Raw genomic sequence first — 20839 nt, forward strand, 5'->3', positions numbered from 1 at the left:
CAGCTGAATGGGATAAATTACATGCATTGGTACCTTCCTGGCACCTGTCGTTCTCCCGGGTTTTTCCTTTCCCTCTCCAGTCAGTCTCAGTAGTTGAAACAATGTACTGGATGCCCTATCGCATATCCAATGTGCTGACACTTGCTGCCTCCTCCCTCCCCTTGTTTCACTCCTCGTAAATTCTGATCTCTCTGAGGTGAAATAATAGCTCTGTTTTTTACGCTGAGGGCATCATTGCTGTTTTAGCCCGAGTAAAGTCTCACCTTGTCTTTCCAATAGTACCATCAATCTACAATCCCTCTGGGACCTTTTCCCCATTTGTCCTTGTTAGGCCACTCTAACCTGCACTATTGTTTTCATCTGGCCAGCAAAAGTTATAAATCTGCTCTGGAACTAACTCAGCAGAAAGACATACATATCCAGGTGACACATGCAATATAGCCTTAACCTCCACTGTTCTGCAGGTTCTTAATCAGGTCCTGCACAAAAGATTTCTCGGTCACAATTCAATAACTTGTTACTGCAGCAGCACCAGCACAGCCAATGAAAAGGATATTTATGATGCAGAAACATAATCCCTCTGCTCAGCAGTGGATTAGGCATCTCCCTAGAACTCCTGCCAATTGAAATGCATGACGGATATTTCCTTGAATCACTAAAACTGCTGTTCTTTCTACTTAAAGGTTTGGGAACTGTAAACTTTCCAACTTCACCCCCAAGGCCCCTTAAACTCAAATGCGAAGTCAACTCCTGTTTCAGAGGGGTCAGGTGCACAGAGACAGCAGATGGATTTCAGTGTGGGCCCTGTCCCGAAGGGTTCATGGGAAATGGAGTTACATGCTCAGATATTGATGAGGTAAAATATTGACTTGTAAAAAGAAAAAATCCCAACTCATTTCTCACATAAATGGACCGCTGACTCTTGCTTTCTGCAGCATTCATTAACTGGCTGCACAGTGAATATTAATGCATCCTGGGCCCAGTTCTCCACTCCGTTACATCAGAGATATGTTGCCATGACTCTCAGAGGAGACACAAGGGTGAAAATGTGGAGTTACACTGTGGTGAATGAAGACCACTATATTTATTTTTCAAGTATCTACAGTATGTATTTTCATTTTACTCCTCTCTGAATGTTACATCGAAAGGGCAGAGCTATTGACACAGTTATTGGGATTAAAAGATTAAATATCATCAATTATTGGGCAGAACTGCAGAATTTCCTGTTGATTTGGATTTTATTTCTTTGACTTTTAGTGCTCATAAAAAGTTTCAGTTTAACGGCCTTGAAGAATGACGTCAGTTTATTCACAAAATTGGCCAGATTTTCAATTCATCCTTAAAGGTCAATTGCAAAGGAATAAATATTGGGATGATACCCTCTCTTGCTTCTTTATGGTTTATAAAGAAAACCTTTTAGATTTTATTTTTAAACATTTTTTCTTGGATTCTATGTTAGAAATTCAGGTTTTTTCACCCTTGGAGACTTGAGAATTAGCAGATTAATGACACTGGAAAAAACAAAGAAGTGAAGTCAGATTAATTAAAAGAGGAAGTAACAATTATTCAGAACTGTGTCAGAAAATATCAACACACCCACACTTCCTTGGTCCTGATTTTCCACTGCATTATACTGATTGTTGTGGAAAAAGATCATGGTTTAATGGCATCGAGAATCAGAATTTTTGTATTTTGATTGGCTGCAACACTTACTTAACTCAAACTGTTTGATGGGAGGGGAGCTACCTATGTTAAGGATTCAATACTTCCATCCTTTCAACTGAGGGCTGAAAAAGCTCCCAGCCCACATTTTCAAAAAGCTATTCAATAAAAAAAAAAAAAAAAAAAAAGCACTTGATAGTCCTGATATTTCTAAAGGGGAACAAAATTTCACACCTTCTTTGTACATCACAAAGAAGCATAAAAAGGCACAAACATTTCTTTTTCAGGCAATATTTAACAGGCTTCTGTTTTTATACCTGCAGATTTATGTCTGCAGTTATTTGCAGACACTGTCTAGTCACTTAGGGTATTTCTACACTGCACTGTAGACCCTCTGTGGGACCCGGGCTTGTGGACTCAGTGTTTCCAAGACCAAGCTTGAGCCATCTAAGCTGCATTGTAAACTTGGGTTTACAATTGCTGGACCCAGGTCCCACAGCCATTGCTGACCCATCCATACTGCACTACACAGACCTGCTGACTCAGGTCTGTGATTTGAGCTGTGTCCACACTGCAAAATGGCAGGGTTGGACCCAAGTCACAGTGGGACTTGGGCACTCACCCATTCACCCCTCCCCCAGCAAAGTCAATGGATCTGAGTAGTTGCTGACCAAGTCAGACTAATTTGTGTGTGGGCAGAACGGGGCTTGGCCTCAAACTGAGTCAGAGTCTGGTCTTCATATGCAGTGCAGACATACCCTTAGGGAGCTGCAACTGTGATTCCCAGCACCAGACCTGGCAACAGCAATTCTGGGCCACAGAGCAGAACAGTCAATGGCTCCCCTAGAAAGGGATGGCGGAGGTTTAGGACCATGTGCAGCGGGTGAAGCTTCCCCTCGGGGAGGCTAGCTCCCCATCCCACATCTTCTGCCCCCAGCCCACCCCCACCCACACTCCACCCCACCCCAGGACCTGCCCCCTCTCCCACTTGGCCCTGCCACTCACTGCATCCCTCCTTCCCCCGTCCCCTTCTCCTCTTCCACATCTCCCTTCCCTGCTTGGCCTCCCTTCCACTGTATCCCTTCTTTCCCCCCTCCCTGCTCGGTCCCCCTCCTCTCTTCCACATCCCCTTTCCCTGAGGAGGTGAGGGATGGCAGGGGAGTCTGGACAGGGACTAGGGAGGAGGATGCGGTGAGCAGCGACAGTAGAACTGAGTGGGGAGGAGGAACCTAGTGGCAGGGAGGGGTAGTGTGGAAGAGAGGAAGGGGACTGAGTGGGGGGGGGAGGGACGGGGCAAGCAGCAAGGCCAAGGGGGTGAGGGGAAGGGACACAGTGGCAAGCAGGGGAGGGATGCGGCCTTAGGTGGATCAGGTTGGGACCTCCAGTGGAAGAGGCGGGATGGGGAGCTAGTCTCCCTGAGGGGAAGCTTCACCCGCCACCCATGGTATCTATCCCATCTGTCCGGGACCTTTTAAATTGCTGGGCCCCTAGACAGTTGTGCCCTTTGCCCTCCCCTGTCAGCGGGCCTGCCCAGCACAGGTGGACAGACTCTGCTAGCTCTGCTTCAGCTAGCATATTAAATATAGCAGTGTGGATATTGTGGCACTGGTGACAGCTTGGGCTAGCTGCCTGAGCCCGGACCCCAGGAGTCGTGTGGGATTGGATGTGGGTGGCTAGTCTGAGCCACCACCCCTACAGCTATTTTTAGCACAAGTTTGTCTGCCCACACTGGGAATCTCACCTCCCAACTACAGTGTAGACATACACGAAGGTGTTTAAGCCACAGATGTAGATCAGAACATCTAAGCACCTCCCACGTGACTAAAAATAGAGACAACAATCTGTCTTTCTCCCTTTTGAGCCAGTAGGAGAAACAGCTTGAGTATTTTATAGTTATTTTGTTTGCTTGTTGATGTTGTGTGCATGTCAGAGAGAGGGTGCATGAGTCTAGTTGTGTCTGTTTATGAAAAACCTTATAAAGGGAACACTGAGCTGAAGAAAGTGAATGTTGCAGTTACCTCATTTGTAGTGGAGTCAGATGCTCTAACATCACGTTTGATGGGAGGGGACATGAATTGTGCCTACTGTTATGTCAAGTGCAAAACTAGAGGCCTGGTTTGAAAATCTGGTCCAATAGGTATAGTTCAGACAACAGTTGTGCAAGCTTCCTCATTTGCTACTCTGACTCAGCCCAGACCTGGATGGACCTTATCTATGGTAGATGGGCAAAGGCACTTAAGTCTCCAGAGCCTTCCCTGCCCTGGTGATTTTAAGCAAAAAAGTTCCCATTACAACCACTGGAACAGCTCCACCAATGGTAGAAGTTGTGGGAGGACTAATGCAGACTGGTCGCGAGTGTATTCAACACTGAATGGTTCAGACTTGCTTTGAACATGTTCAGCTCATAGTGTTAAAAACACAGGCACCCGTACCCCAGGACCAATAGTGCTTCTCTCATGGTGGAGCTGAGTTAGCGTCAGAAACATTGGGGAATTTTTGACAAAGAGATACAGAACAGACACAGGCCATATCCATTCAGACCTTTGCCTTTATGCTGATAGCACCAATAAATGACCAATTAATGCAGGACTTTCTTTACAGGAGCACGTGTCTGTTAAAATCTGGATTAATGCCTACAGCTCTTCTCACATAGGCCACCAAACAGCCATCAAATGATAACAACTCTCTTTAGGTTAAATATGTACTGCATTTGAACCAATGGAAGGCTCTTTATGGAATTACCCATCCTCAAACTGTCCAATTGTCCAGGAAGGAAAGCAACAGAGCTTTCTGACACTGTTTAAGTGATCTCATACCTTTACAGAGGAAGACGCAATGAATCGTTAAATGTTTCTGCACTTCAGGGAACTGGGGCATTTAAATAGGAGTTTATATGCAATAACTGTTAAAAAGCAATCTAAAATTCCAACTGGGAGCCATCCTCATCCCTGTCTGAGCCTGGAGACTATTAATATCTCTCTAGTAAGGCCTCTTTTGACACCAACCCAGAAGGAAGCATTGTTTATTTGTTTGGGGATGTGCCTCACAACCTTAAAATATGATCTTAATATGTATTTTGAACTGCACTTCTCTTTTATTTATAACATTGTTTGAGCTCCCCCTAGTGGCGAAAATATCTACTTTTTCAAATCAAGAGCTACATTGGGCTAATGAACAAGTCTGTGCTACCTTTAAATTCACTTTGCAGATTAATAAAATAAAAGATATATTAAAAGTGTAGACACCAAAGCATGATTTACTTCTCCTTCCTTAAGATAATTTTGTGTTTAGTAGTCTGTTACCATGATACTAAAAGTTTGATATGTTTATATGTTGAGTGACACACACAAAATACATACCGTTCACTATATATTATCCTGGTTTGAGTTGTCATTTTATGGGCAATTTTGCTAATGCACAAGCTGCATTAATCATAGAATTGTAGAAACCTAGGGCTAGAAGGGACCTTGAGAAGTCATTTAGTACATCTCCCCCATGCTAAGGCAGGACCAGGTAAACCTAGACTATCCTTGACAGGTGTTTTGTCCAGCCTGTTCTTAAAAACCTCCAGTGATGAGGATCCCACAACTCCCTCTTAATAACCTATCCCAGTGCTTAACTATCCTTGTAGTTATAAAGTTTGTCTTAATATCTAACTTAAATCTCCCTTGCTGCAGATTAAGCCCCTTACTTCTTGTTCTACCTTAAGTGGACATGGAGAACAATTGATCACTGTCCTCATTATAACAACCTTAAACATATTTGAAGAGGGTTATCAAGTCCCCATGAGCCTCCTTTTCTCAAGACTACACATGCCTGGTTTCTTTAACCTTTCCTCATAGGTCAGGTTTAACCTTTTGTTATTTTTGTGGCTCTGCTCTGGGCTCTCTCCAGTTTGTCCACATCTTTTCCAAAGGGTGGTGCCCAGAACTGAACACAGTACTACAGCTGAGGCCTCTCCAGTACCAAGTAGAGCAAAACAATTACCCCCCACTCCTGTTAATGTACCTAGAATTAGCCTTTTTTCAATTTGTAATCCACTGTAACCCCTGCTCATATTCAGGGGTACTACTGCCTCACTACATATTCCCCATTTTGTATTTGTTCATGTGATTTTTCCTTCCTAAGTGAAGTACTTTGCACTTGTCTTTACTGAATTTCATATTGTTGATTTCAGCCCAGTTCCCCAATTTATCAAGGCTATTTTGAATTCTAATCCTGTCCTCCAATGTGGTTTGAACCCCACCGAGACTGGTGTCAACCACACATTTAAGCATACTCTCCACTCCATTATCCAAGTCATCAGTGACAATATTGAATAGTACCAGACCCAAGACAGATCCCTGTAGGCCCCACTAGATAATGATGGACAGAGAAGATATCTTTAAAAATATTTTTTATTTCCTATTACTTGTTTAATATTCTGTTTGAACCATGTCTAAGGAGATGAAAAATGAATATTTTCAGGATTTGTCTGCCTATTAACAGATGATGTTGGTATTTGACAAATACTAAACACACACCTGACTGCCAAAGGGCATATGCCATTTTAACTAATTCATCTTCAGGTTACTTTTTTTCCCCTCCGATATTTTATCAAATACAAACAATAGCAAAATGCTGTTATTTATATGTGCATTGAATACAGTTGGAGAGCCATTCCCCGGTGATTTCATGACTGCTGCAATTACAGGGCTTTCTACTTATTTTGGTCATGTCAATTCAAATGGTACTTTCTCAGATTCAGAGAGAGTTGAACCCATATAACTGAGGGAAGAGTTGGGCTCCTGCTTTGACACTTCTAGTGCAACTGCACAATTCAAAGAGTATTTAAATGCTGTTTAAAAACATCCTGTTTTGGAATCTGTGTGCAGCGTTACTGAATCACTGATGCAGATTTCAATGACTCATCTGTCTTTTCAGTGCCGCTATAACCCATGCTTTCTTGGGGTGCGATGCGTGAACATTGCTCCGGGCTTCAGATGTGAGGCTTGCCCCCCAGGATATACAGGCCAGGCAGTTCAGGGGGTAGGAATCAACTCTGCCAAGAACAATAAGCAGGTGAGTGGCAGCCATGTGCACCGTCATCTCTGGTGTAAGAGGATGGTTTAATATCACTTTTACTTTCCAGATACAGTTTAAAACAAAATTAAGTGTTCTAATTATTTTTCATTCAATAAAATTACAAGTACCTTGGGCAACCAAGCAGAGATTGTCGTGTTATTGACTAGACGGCTAAATCATTTGTGCCTGACTTTACCAGCAATAACAGGTTAATAGTGGGGGAGAGAAGGCCTTAGCTAAATGGGAAACATCCTGCAGGATTTGATACAGAAAGTTTGGCATTTTCTAGGTCCATCTGATATATTGTAATAGAGAATTATGTTACTTCTGTATATTTCTATAGGATGGTTCATAGAACCTACAGTAATATTTGCATCTTCCCATAAAACTCTATAGCCCAGATTGTTGGCTGTGTCCTTAGTTTCACTATAGTGGCAGCTATGCCACACACAGGCTCTCTTAAGTCAGAGGAGTCTTCAGTTGACTGCATCTGCCAGGTTCATGGCTGCTTTGCATTCCTATAAGGATATAGCCCTATAGGCTTTTAGTGTAATTTCTGTGGAACCCTACTGGTTAAGGCCCCATTAAATTCTAGACCAGTTTTTCAGAAGGATCACAAACTAAAAAACAACAGAGCACATAGGTAAGAACGTAGTAATTTGTTCTTTCACACTGTACATATTAATGTGTTGTTACCTCACCAATGTATAGGAAGTTATTACAGGGCATTAGTTTAGAACAATCTGTGGTATTATCAATGGCCATTTTGTTTGCAATTGTTAAAAAACTGTCTGTTCTTCCATCACAGATAAATCACATAAAAATAAGTAATTTTAAAACAAAAAGTTAATTCCATCCTATGCCTAGGGTCCAATTAGAACTGCACTACCTCAGAAGCAGTGCCAGAAGGCATTATGCATACAGGAGGCATATTAACTATGTAGAATTTCTTTGTTGTTAAACTGACTGTAAAAATATCAGATGTATTAAACTAAATGAAAATTGGTTTAGTCTCACACTACTCCTGTGAGATAGGGAAGTTTACAGTCTGGGAACAGAGGCAAGGAGAAGCTAAGTGACCTGCCCACAGTCACACAGGAAATCTATGGTGGAGCAGAAATGTGAATCCAGGTCTCCTTGGTCACAAGCCAGCATCCTAACCCTTGGAACATCCTTCCTCCATTTCTGATTTAGATTGAATGACATATTGAAAACACTTGTTCATTATATGACTTTTTCCAAAGCCTTTGCCTTCCAAAGGTTGTCTGTGTGTGATTTTGCTTCACACTTGGATCTAAGGTTCACTAGCTTTTTATTATAGGCTTTTCGTTTTGTTGTGTTAGGTATGCTTGGATATTGATGAATGTAACAATGATCGAAATGGAGGGTGTGTTCCAAATTCCCAGTGTATAAACACCATGGTAAGTACCCTTTCATTTAAGGTTTTCAAAATGAATCGTCTACATCAGGCTACGCTTTAGATCTGTGGTTCTGGCTTGAGATAGAGTCAAAAGATCTCCTATAGAGGTTATCTCCCCCCTAAAAGTTAAAAACAACCAGTGTTTCATGAACAATTAGACATGAACAACATCCCCTCCTCTTCACCCAGCAATGACAGCAATCTGCCCTTCATCCCTGCAGCTGCAGGGAGTTCTGGCAATGGCATAGGTGTTTGCAGTGGGGCATCCTCTGAAAAAAATACATCTTCACTCCCCACTGAGAGTAACTGCAACAAGACTGGGAGCCAGTAATTCCTGCTTGTGCCCTGTTGGTTTCTGCAATTTCACCATCTCTCTCTGGCTTTCAATTACGCTAGTATTTAGGAGAAGTCGGAGCAGAGGAGGAATGATACATTTAACACCAATGCTATTTGATAGCTGCAACTGCTGTATTACAGAAGGGTGAGCATAGTGGAACTAAAAGTGGAATGAGAAGAGTGAAAGTCCTATAAAGAGAGTAGAAGCCCATTTTAATGCACTGAAACAATTTAGGTCTTTCACGCCACTTCACCCTACTGGTAAATGCCATTCTCTCTAAGATGGTCTGCTGTGTATAGCTAGATATACTCACACAAAAAGAATAAGAGAATCCACACATTTAGATATTTAAGTTCACTGAGCGCTTTTGGTGATAAACTGCAAGCTCTGAGTGAGGTATATTTGTATAAATAAAGTACTTTATTTCCCTGCTGAAAGCATTTCTCTCTCTCTTTCTTTTTTTAATATAAACATCTACAGCATTTCGATCTGTCCTGTTTTCTAGAGCAAGCATCTTCTGGAGACCTTCAACCCCTTTTCATTCAGTCTTTAGGGAGGCAAGTGGGTCTCTGGGCCAGCCAGTTCTTGAGATGCTCATCAGTGGAACAGACTGTCTGCCCTGCCTTCATTCAGTAGCAACCGGGTCAGGAAATGCTGCTTTAAGGGTTGTTTAACTCATTCAGAGCCATGATACAACCTCAAATACATTGTGCAGATCCAAAGTAACTAGCAGATTTCAGGAGTTGTGAGCCTGGGTGAACTGAACTCGTCAGCTTTGATTAAAGGGGAAAATAATTGCACAAACTAATGGATTTCATGCAGCCCTAACCACATGCAGATCTCAGCTAGCTGCTGATTTTCTAAACTACCACTCAATTATTTTATTTATGCAGTTGTCCATGTCTCTCTACTTTCAAATTGTATGGTCTACTGCCATGAAATCACAGAGCACAGACAGTGAAAATCCTGAACAAATCCAGACAAAACCATGTATTGCCTTGTATAGACAAAATGCTTCATATGGGGATTATGGGTATGCTTTTCCAGTTCACCTGGACTAGGTCAACTCTAACAGGTCACCCATGAGGCTTTGCTGCTTAAGAGTTAGAAAGTAATTTCAAACTCCTAATGAAATCAAGACTTACTATTCACACATAGGATTACACATCTAGTTATGTAAATACATATTTGTTCCCTTTCTTTGTCTTTGAATATGTTGAAAGTTATTATTGGTTATTGTGGGTTTTTAAACTCATGTTTTTCTTTTTTTTTCCCCTACTAGAAAGTAAAAAAATTAAAAAATAAAGCCTGGGCAATAGAGAGCCCAAATGAAGTGCCTGTATGGGCTTGTTATAACCTGTTAATAAACTATCCACATCACAATATCAGCCATCACCAGCAAAGGCCCTAACTGCAACATCCTTGCTTGGAATCTCTGGGCTTGTTTATGTAAGAAAGTTGCACTGGTCTAATTTACAGTGTTATTTTAATCTGATTTAGTTAAGTCAGCACAAAAAAGGCTGCATGGACGCTCTTATGTCAGTTTAAACAAGGCTTATTTTGGTCTAACTTATGTCAAATCCTAGGCCTTGTCAACACAGAGAAATTGTACCAGTTTAGCTAAAATCAGTTTAAACTGATTTAAGAAAAAACAGAGCAAACAGCTGGGTGGACACAAGTTTCAATTTAAGAGCAGCTGGTTTCAGTTTAGCCTAAACTTGTTCCCAATGAAGTTAAGCTAAACCAAAACAAGGCTAATTAATACCAAAATAAGAGTGTCCACTCAGCTTTTTGCACTGGTTAAGTTGATTTAGTTAACCCGGTGTAACCTGTGTGTAGACAAGGGCTCAGCAAAGAATGAACAGGTGTGGAGATTGTAATATCCTCTCCCACCTGAAAGATGGCTCATCCTCAGCAGATTTTAGGGCCATTTGCAAGGCAATGTAGAGAAGTTTGCACTGCTGCTGCTGGTACTCTACTTGTTCTCTGGATCAATAGGGGACTTTGGTCCTTCCAGAACTGCCAGTCTCCCATGTTTGACAGCACTAAGTGCACATGAAAAATGTCTGTTCACAGAAGAGCTGGCAAGAAGCCGCAATGAACATGAAAGTTAGCCTGCATATCACAGGCACCCAGTTGTTGGAAGAGGATTGCTTAGTTTTAATTTGGAACAGTGAAGCTCATGCTAAAGATGGATTGTCATTACAGGGTTCTTACCGCTGCGGCCCATGCAAACCTGGTTACACTGGAGACCAGGTCAAAGGATGCAAGGCTGAGAAAAGCTGCAGAAATCGAGCCTTGAACCCATGCAGTGTCTATGCACAGTGTATTGAAGAGAGGCAAGGAGAGATTTCATGTGCTGTAAGTTGATGATAGGATATATTTTAGGCCACTCAAGAAACTAGGAAATCAGTCCTACGGAGGCAGTGAGCGGTATGTTTTAGGGCCCGTTTACACTTTGATCAGTACAAAACCGTTTTTGCAACCAGAAGACACACTCATGTGACCAAGTAACAAACAGTTCAGTTGTGTCTAGATAGCAGACTTTCTTTTCACCCACAGTGCATCTACAGGGCAGCCACAGCTAGATAGCTGCATTTACCATGCTACCTAGCAACATATGCATGATTGCAGTTGGAAAACTCTGCCACTTCTATCTGAGCTGCTCTCCTGTACTGTCTCAGCAGAAGAGACCATTAAATGTCAATGCGCATAGAGCAAGCACCAGCATCGCATGGGTCTTGGGTGTGTTCTGCTGCACAGTGAGTTGTGAGGAAGGGTTTTTTTGGCTATGTAGGTGGGGTTATGGGCTCCTGTCTACATAATGAGAGACAAATTACCTGAAGATTAAATGTGTCAGGTTAAGTCTCTGGCAAGACTGACACATGGTTGGTTGATTGATGTAGTTATTAATCGTGCTACGTGTGGGCACAAATCATACCACTAAATGGGTACAAACGCAATCAGAAGTTTTAGTGTAGGTGGAACCTTAAATACAGTGAAGTTCATTTCTTTCGCCACCAGGATGACTAATATCAAGGAATTCATATACCAGGGACAGCAGTTCCCCCATCTAAAAGCATGAAAACATCACAACCAACACATACTGCATTGAATAAAAATTTGCATTGTTATTCTCTTTGGTATATTAAAAGGGACTGCGTTTTTTTCCTGTTATTGTAATGAAAGGGTTGGTCAGATCTGTTTACCTAGGAGTATTTCTATTTTGGTATGCAAGCATCAGACAGTGAAGATTCATTTAAATTTGGTGTTGGTTAAGGTAATCTGACCTACCAAGAGACTATTCCCTGTCATGGTAAATGTTGGCCATCCAATGGGATACGGCACCTTTCACGTCTTTGTGAAATAACCTGTTGGTCTTAGACTAATTCTCTATGGACAAGTTTCAACACCCCCAAAATACCATGACAACTGATATTTACCTGGCTTGCTCGATGGCGTTCTCAGCAGAGAGGCCAAGGAGACAGTACACACATAGACTTTACTGTCCTTTTTACCCTGGGAGGTGGCAACTTTAAACCAAGATTGAAATGCACTGGCGGGGCAGCAGGAAGAAGCTATCCCTACTAGTGTGTGAACAAAAGTGCTCCATATCTACCTCAGTCTTTGCAGCTCATCCAGCTCATCACCTTGGAAGCAAGAGACTGGTCCTGCATCCCGAGTTTGAATATCATGTATGCTTTGCAATTTTCTTCTTGGGTCTGAAGCTAAAAATCAGACATTTTCCCTGATACTGCTGCTGCTGCCGCCTCCCTCTCTGGACCTTTAGGTGCATCTCATTTTTAAGTATATTTATTTCAAAGAAATAATGGGGATACTTCAAATCCATGTCTGTACCAGAGAGATGTCTAGATATTGGTGCTGAAGACAGCCAGGACCAGGTTTTCAGGAGAGGTCTGAAGTCCACATGCAATTTTACTCAGACATTTGTGAGTGCAGTTTCAGCAGTTGCATCCACAAATTAGGTACTTTTGTAAACTCATAATAATTTAGATGCTTAACAAAATACACATATGCAGAAATGCCCAATTTGCTAGAGCAAATAATTGTGTATGTAAAATATTCCAGAAAGATTTCAGACGTCTTTCTGAAAGTCCGGCCCTCAGAAGATGTGTTACATATTTTGACTCTTTTTCCAGTGAGTGCCTCATTTTGTTATCTTTCAGGGAGACTGTCAAACTCTGCTTCACCTTGGATCACTAACACCTACATTTTCAGAAGCACCCACTAATTTTGGATGGCCACCTTGAGACACTGAGGACCTGAGCATCCAATAGAGCCATTTGGAGTTGTGGGTACTCAGCACCTCTGAAAAATCAGACTCTTCATGCCTGAAGCTGACCATCCAAAATTAGCAGATCCAATTTAAATGTGTATCTAAATCTTTATGCTCACCTTGACAGATGAATGATGTATTCAAGCATACATCGCTAAAAGAATGCCAAATGTCAATATGCACAGAGCAAGCAACAGCATTGTGTGGGTCTCTGGGCATGTTCTGTTGCACAGAGAGTTATGGGAAGGGTTTTCTGGCTATATATGTTGGTGGCCGCTGTACCGTGTATTGTTCCTTCCTAAAATTGACCTGGGATCCCCTCTTGAGCATTTGTTTATGTTTACACAACTTGGAATCTTCAATCTTTCTGTGGTTCTATAACAGTGTTTTCATTTGTAGTGTGGTATTGGTTGGGCTGGTGATGGTTACATCTGTGGAAAGGACATAGATATTGATGGCTATCCTGATGAAAAACTCTCATGCTCTGCTGATAGTTGCAGAAAGGTAGGAGACTTTTTTTTTTTTTTAAAAGCACCCAGGGGGATGATAGTGGGGGGCAGAGAGAGGTAGTGGGGAAAATACAAACTGTAAGCAATGTTCTATTTTTTTTTTTCAGGTTATCTTATTATATTTAATTAAGAAACTTTTCAGGTTAATAGTAGAGAGGGGCAGGAGAGAGAATTCAAGTAGCCTTGTGGAATGCTGGTCCTATTTCTTGGGTTTATTTTTTGCTTAGGACAACTGCAGATTTGTTCCAAATTCTGGACAAGAAGATGCAGATGGTGATGGGATTGGAGATGCTTGTGATGAGGATGCGGATGGAGATGGAATTCCTAATGAACAGGTACTGTACACAGATACAGAACATGGTTCAAGTTGCAGGTTCCCATGCAAATAGGATGAAATAAAGTTGGTGCAGGGTGGGACATTTCAAAACCTAGTACAGGTGCATTTTCCTAAACATATTCCACTGCCTTCACTACATTTACCACACCCACTCAGCAGCACCTTCTGTAATGCACTCATTTTCATTTATACAATGCTCACATCAAAGACCAGAAAATTGCACTGACATACAACCTTAACCTGAGCATACCAATGCTACATTACTTGTAATTTTCATTACTTTAAATTACAATGATTATTTAATGAGGAATTTCCTATGGAAAAAATGCCATGTGACCATGTAATTAAATATCTTCCATTGTTGTTTGCAGCACTGGTGTAGCTTTCAAACTTCCAGAGTTCTTCAGGTCTGGGAAAGAAATTAAGAGAGTCTCACAGCTAAACACAAGATCAGGCAAACCAACAACTGCCTGACACCACATACTATAAAGAACTCAAAGACGACCCCACACCACAGTTTACCCAGGAACTTAAGGATATCATCAAATCCTTTCCCAAACAACTCCAAGAGAAATGCTACAAACTCATGCCCCATGAACCCATCCCAGGGACCATCTACATCAGTAGTTCCCGACCTGTGTCTCGGGGGCCAAAAGTGGCCCATGGGGTCTTTCAAAGTGGCCCACTGCTTTTCTCTCACTGGCTGCAGAAGGAAGATGCTGCCTAAGGACCAAGGCACAGCATGTTGCTCAGAGATTACAAGACCAGTGCAAGCTGCTTGCTGCAGCCAAGGGGACAGGAGATCAGCACTCCACTCCCCCTTGCTGTAGCAGGGAGCACGGCAGAGTGCTCTGTCTGTGTCCATAGGCACTGGGGTCCCTGCTAGATCAGTGCTCCCCTCCCCCAGCTCCAGCAGAGAGCAAAGCACATTGCTTGGGCCCATAGGCACTGGGGTCCCTGCTGGAGCCTGAGGGAGGGGGGCACTGATCTCCCATCCCCCTGGCTGTAGAAAGGAGCCACTGTCTAGGGACCCAGATGTAGTGGACTGGGCTAAAGGACATGTGCAGTTTCCCTACTGCAGCCAGGGGGACCAGAGATCAGCAAGGACGCAGCCTCCGCTCTGAATTTCTTCTGTCTGGCTGCAGTTGGGGGGAGGGGGAGCTGCTGGCAGAACAGCTAGGACCCATCATGCTTGAGGAGGGGACAGGACTCTAAAAAAAATCAGTAGGTGCAAAAGAGTGAATGTAAAAATGAGCACAGTAGCATCAAAATGTTTACTTTAAATATGTAGTGATTTGTAGTCCTTAATGGTGCATATGTCAATACATTCATGAGTTGATAGACTGGTGGCCCTTCAGGGGTGTTATGTCAAAAATTATATTTGTGGCCCTCGAGCCAAAGAGGTTGGGAACCACTGATCTACATGCTTCTCAAGAGATACAAAGGAACCTGCACAACACTGTCAAAAGAGGAGCCTGGGAGTTTAAATTCATAACTTTGCTAGATGCTAAAAATCATGGTCTTAATAAAGACATTGGATTTACGGCTTATTACAACCATCTGTAACCCACTGACCCCACTTCACCTTGAAGGGCATCTTAGAATGTTAACTATTTATTCTAACAATTTGTTCCATCTTATACTTAGTTAGGGCACTCTGAGGCTATGTCTACACACTAGACCTTACAGCAGTGCAGCTGTACTGCGGCAGCTAAACTGCTGTAAGGTCTCATCTAGCCGCTGTATGCCGATGGGAGAGAGCTCTCCCGTCGTCATAATTAAACTACCTCCAACAAGCAGCAGTAGCTGTGTCGGTGGGAGATGCTTTCCCACCAAGAGAGAGCTGTCCACACCAGTGCTTCTGGTGGTAACATTTATGGCAGTCGGGTGCGTTTTTACACCCAAGTGACATAAGTTTACCACCAAAAGTGCAAGTGTAGACATAGCCTGAGAACCTTTCCCCAACCTGAAGAGCTTTGTGTAGCTTGAAAGCATGCCTTTCTCAACAGAATTTAGTCCAATAAAAGATATTCTCACCCACCTTATCTCAGCTGTGAAATAGTTAATGTTGACATTGAAATTTGCACCTTTATGTTTCAGAGATAACAAATCCATTATTATGAATCGGGCAGGTTTCACCTCCCGGAACTGTTGTTACAGCCTGTCCACAGATTGAGGAAGACAACTCTGCATTTATATACGTGTTCATTTTTTCAAGGGTTTCTTGAACAACCATGAGAGCTAGGCACTCTTTTTTAAATTTAAATTAAAGCTGAGATTCTGTAGCATCCATCAAATGGCAAAGTCACAGGGTGCACCACTCACCCTTTGTCTGGCGCCTCCTCCTGGCCACTTTGGGGATTAGTTCACCAGGTCGATGCCCCTTCCCCTAGTTGTATGCCTCTCTCTCTCTCTCTGAACCACAGCATCTGCTTCATGACTCAGCTGTTTGGCTAGGTCACTCAATGTTCCTGTCTTCTGGGGTATAGTCCTTCAAAGTCTCTGTCACTCCCACAGTGACTGCCACAGTCTTCCAGTTCACTGCTCCACCAGTGCCACTTCCCCAATGGCAAGTAGGGGAACCCAGGCTTGCTCTCTATTCTGGGTTCCAGTCCAGGTACCCTTAACCCAGCAGTTCTGGGCTTTCCTCTCCCAGCACTCACTGTTCCTTCCCTGGACTGCCTGGTTCCCCTCCTCCCAGGCAGTGGCTGCAGCTTCCAAACACTCCTCCCTCTTCCCAGAGAGTAACTGTACTATTCCAGCAGCAGCAGCAGCCCCTGGCTTTATAGGCCCCGCCTGTTCCTGCACAGCTGAACCTGCTCACAATCAACTCTCTGCTCCCTGGTTCTTCCTCCAGGTGCAGCCTGTGGAGTTAATAGGCCTCCCTGGCCACCTTAGCCCCTTTCAGTCCTGAGTGGGGTAGACACTCCATCAGAGGCAGATGTATTCATTAATAATATTTGTTGATACTACTGTTCATTAGCAAGACAAGGTGGGTGAGGTAATATCTTTTATTGGACCAACCTGAGAGAGACAAGCTTTTGAGCTCATACAGAGCTCTTCTTCAGGTCTTTTATAAGCTTGAAAGCTTCTCTCTCTCACCAACAGAAAAGTTGATCCAATAAAATATATTACCCCACCCACCTTTCTCTAATATCCTGGGACTGACATGGCTACAGCAAGAATGCGTACAAATATTTATTGACAGTTAGTGCAATGTAGAGAGAAATAAGGACTAACAATGTTAAATAAATTAAAAATTAACATTAATGAATTTTAAAAGTAGCCTATGTTTTGTTACAGCAAAACAATGTTAAAATCTCAAAAAACCCCGGAATTTATTTGCTAGGGGGAGCAGCAATAAAATAAATCTCATCCCTAAAAAAGAACTTAGAAGCCTATTTAAAAATTATTATAACTCAAATAATTAACAAATTGGCTTAAAAATTCAGTCTGTACTCAGGGCCTGATCCAAAGCCCACAGCAGTTAATGGGAGTTTCCAATGACTTGAAAGGGTTTTGGATTTGGACAGGTCCTAAATGCTGTCAGTTTGGGAGGATTCACTGTGTTATTGGTGCAGAACAAAAGATTTAATTCCTGCTTTAGGTGCAAATCTGAATGCAGTTTTAACTGTGGAATTGCTTTGGCACCTTCACAATATTGTACCTGCATTAACAATAATACACTGCTGCTATTGTAAACTAACATAGGGCCTTATTGTCCTGTCCATCTCTGGGTGGAGAGAAGATGGTGCTCAAAAGGGATGCGCAGAAGAGAGAAGTGCTGCCTCCTTGATATTGCTCCCCAGCCCCTACCTATGGGCTTTGCAGAATTAATTTCAAATTAGAAAATGTATTAAATCTGGAATTCAGGCTTTTTGGATCAAAAAGTCAAATTGCCAAGCATTTCACTGAGTCTTGGTTTGAGGATATACCAGTAGGGGGCGCCTTTTTCGTTTGTGGACACCTAAAAAATTTCAAATGGAGGAGCGGACCCCTTTGAAAATCTTAGACTAAGATCTAAGTGTGTGGACCACAGCTTAAAAACCAGTCCTAATGGACTGAAGCAGTATACACCTTGAAATGCAAACCCTGAAATAGAATGACTTAAATAAGAGAGCTGGCATTTCAAGGCAGACTGTTTAAATGGACCCATGTGAAATGAGAACCAAAATTCACTGCTATGAACAAAATTCACTGTCCCTATGCACATTGGACAGTAGTACCTCTCATCCACACATACTGTATATAAAAACTGAAAGTTGGTACAGGACTGGTCCTGATTTATTGACCACATAAAATGCCAATCTATTTTCAATAATATATTTCCATCTGCAAAAAAGTTTACAGTGTACAAATAAGAGTTAGAATTATTTGATTCCAGTAAGAATTTAACAGAAAGGAATTTGTGTTTGTCTCTCCTTTAGGATAACTGTGTATTAGCTCCTAACGTTAACCAGAGGAATAGTGATCAAGATATCTTTGGAGATGCTTGTGACAACTGTCGCACAACCTTGAATAATGACCAGAGGGACACAGATGGTGACGGGAAAGGAGATGCCTGTGATGATGACATGGATGGAGATGGTCGATAAATCTTCACTTAACACCTTTGTGCTATTCTTGTAACTCACCCAGCATGTGCTGTGTGTTAGAGAGGATGTTTGTCACCAGCTTTTAGGCATCTCTAAATCCGAATACTTTAGTTCTAATTTCAAACAGTGATGGGGTGATCCAGAGTTGCTATGTAAAACCCAGCAATTTTGACTGTTTCCCTCCTTGCAATTGGCATGACTGCAGTGCAGTAGAGGACACAAAAGTTGTGGCAGGAACAGTTCTAACTAATCTGTAAGACTTCAGAGTGTGATAACTATGAATCCCAACAGCAGCAGCAACTCAGACTAAAATACAGCAAATTTGTGGATGACATGTCACTCAGTCAAACACATCTTCTCATGTGAGATTGTCAGAGATATCACATTCCATCTCTGCATGCAACTCCTAGTTGCAGTCATTTTTATTTATTTTATATAAATACAGATTTTTTTTTTTTTTTTTTGCTCCAACCCAAGCTTTGGGCACTGTGCAATAGTTAAACTGCACAATAATTCATACAAAAATTAAAAGGCTATTGAACTTTTTAATGAACGATCAGTACTATCAGCAAAAAACCTCTTCAGAATAACCCACAGGACCAACCACATCCCAGCACATCAGACTGCCTCCTGCCCGAGTGCCCAAGAGATTCCGGTCATGTAACATTTTATTCTCATTGCTGCATGGGGCTCAGAAGAAAATCAAATCCCCTTAAAATATAATAATAGGGGTGAAATGTTACATGGTATAAACAATAAAGTGAGGTGTGCAGGAAAATGGAATAAAGGCAACGTACTTACTGAGATGCTTTTAACCTTGATTGAATGATATGAGCACAGAAACAAAAGAGATGTGCTGTTAACGTTTATGATGCAATTACACACTGCATCCCAAGTGAATGACTGCAGGCATTGGTGATGGCTGAACAGTAATGCTGTACTCTGTGAAAATACATAAACTGATGCATTTGGAGAATACACAATTTAGAAACCTAGGAAATAATTTTGAATAATATCAATTATTTTTCCAGGTATTAAGAACCTTTTGGACAATTGTCAGAGGGTTCCCAACCGGGACCAAAAGGATAGGGATAACGATGGTGTTGGTGATGCATGTGACAGCTGCCCTAATATCAGCAACCCCAACCAGGTTAGTGTGGGGAAGAAAAATCTGTAGGATACCCCAAGCCTCAGCCTCACCAAGTTAGTGAAAAGTGACTGTGAAAACTAAATAACTGTAGAAGGAGGAGACAATTGGAACTACAAGCGATCAGCTGCTCCCATTTTGTTAAAGGCTATGTAGAAAATCTTGTGAAACTTTGAAAGCTTGAGTTTGGAAAAGGACAGTGGAAATAGGAACAGATAGTTGCTTTTTCATATTATGCATGTCTCATTGTGCAACTCCCACTAATCAATATTCTGCAACATATACCATCTGTGATGGGCCAAACCCCAGTTCTATAGAAGTCAATGGGAAGATTCCACTGGGAGTACTAATTAGTTACATTTATTCTTTCATTAGGGCCAAATCCTGATTTTTTTATTCAGTCAAAACCCCCTATGACCACAGGCTCAAAACCAATGAGAGTTTTCATTGTTGAGTAAACAAAATCGACACACATAACCAGAAAATATATTTATAAAAAGAATTGATCCTGCCAACATAGGACTGTCATATTAATATTCTCTCAGCAGTTAATACTACAAACTTCCTGTTTCTGTTTACAGTCGGATATTGACAATGACCTGATTGGAGATTCTTGTGACACCAATCAAGACAGGTACAGTACCCCCTATGTAATATCAACTGGAGAACAATATGTGGTCAAATTTAGCCTTGTTGTGAGCTAGTCTAATTCCACCCTCTTCAGTAGAGTTGCACCCACACTCCCACCAGGGCTCAATTCAGCCTTAGGTTGTTTTCAGTACTTCCTGCGCAGTAAGAGCACACTTTATGTTTTCATTACATAAAATTCTCTTGTGAAATAACTATAGCCATAGTCATCAATTGCTGTTGCTATAACAATAGGTAAACTATCCCTTCCACTTTTCCCCATGCACATTTCATGAGTCCAGGTCCAAAAATGGTGTACAAAACAGATAAATGACATGATTCACAACTGATTCCATAGAAACAAAACCGGCAAGCTCCACACAGCTTATATTATCAAACCAACACAAATCAAAACTATAGGAACAATTTTAGGGTGAGTTGTTTTCCCCACTAACACACAAGACTTCACTATAACATAAACAGAGTTTCACTGTAAGAAGCCAGGACCCATCTGAAAAAATGTCCCTTTCACGTTAGCGTAGGAGAGGTTGTAAGGTCTCTCTTCATCCCCTGCAGATACTAGGGGCAATGGCAGCTGAGGGTGTGCTATGGGAATCCATGAAATGCCGTATCTTTATTCCCAAGGGGAGCGACTGTCACAAGACAAGCTGCATTCGTTTTCACTCCATGCTGAGAGCAGTTCTAGCAAAACCAAGTTTAAGGCATTATATTTTACTCCTCTTTCCATAAGGTCATAGCAACTACTTGCCCCTGCTGAAAGCAGCAGAGGAAAGGGGAAGAGATTAAATCTCTTAGGAATGCACCATTTCCCACTCATGGGAAG

General features: G+C 42.0%; 1 protein-coding gene and 1 long non-coding RNA gene across 4 annotated transcripts in view; one reads left to right on the plus strand and one right to left on the minus strand.

Annotated features, from left to right (window-relative positions):
- THBS4 (thrombospondin 4) overlaps positions 1–20839 on the plus strand; it is a 51091-nt gene that overhangs the window by 19291 nt on the left and 10961 nt on the right. Inside the window, exons 6-15 of one of the 3 annotated variants that reach the window (XM_067568455.1) lie at positions 258–283; positions 694–856; positions 6586–6723; positions 8070–8147; positions 10692–10844; positions 13180–13284; positions 13517–13624; positions 18054–18213; positions 19253–19371; positions 19950–20002. In XM_067568455.1, coding sequence (XP_067424556.1) covers positions 258–283; positions 694–856; positions 6586–6723; positions 8070–8147; positions 10692–10844; positions 13180–13284; positions 13517–13624; positions 18054–18213; positions 19253–19371; positions 19950–20002 — 1103 coding nt within the window. Of the gene's footprint in view, positions 1–257; positions 284–683; positions 857–6585; positions 6724–8069; positions 8148–10691; positions 10845–13179; positions 13285–13516; positions 13625–18053; positions 18214–19252; positions 19372–19949; positions 20003–20839 lie in introns of all 3 variants that reach the window. The other 2 variants (XM_067568454.1, XM_067568457.1) reach the window with 2 other exon arrangements.
- Positions 13339–16369, minus strand: LOC137166642 (uncharacterized). Its single transcript, XR_010923754.1, has 2 exons — positions 15952–16369; positions 13339–14035 (listed from the first exon to the last, which is right to left on the minus strand). It is a non-coding gene; the product is annotated as an uncharacterized lncRNA (long non-coding RNA).

This window comes from Emydura macquarii, unplaced genomic scaffold (genome assembly GCF_026122565.2).
Source record: "Emydura macquarii macquarii isolate MOO-44397 ecotype Brisbane River unplaced genomic scaffold, CSIRO-AGI_Emac_v2 contig_2897, whole genome shotgun sequence".
NCBI lineage: Eukaryota > Metazoa > Chordata > Testudines > Chelidae > Emydura > Emydura macquarii.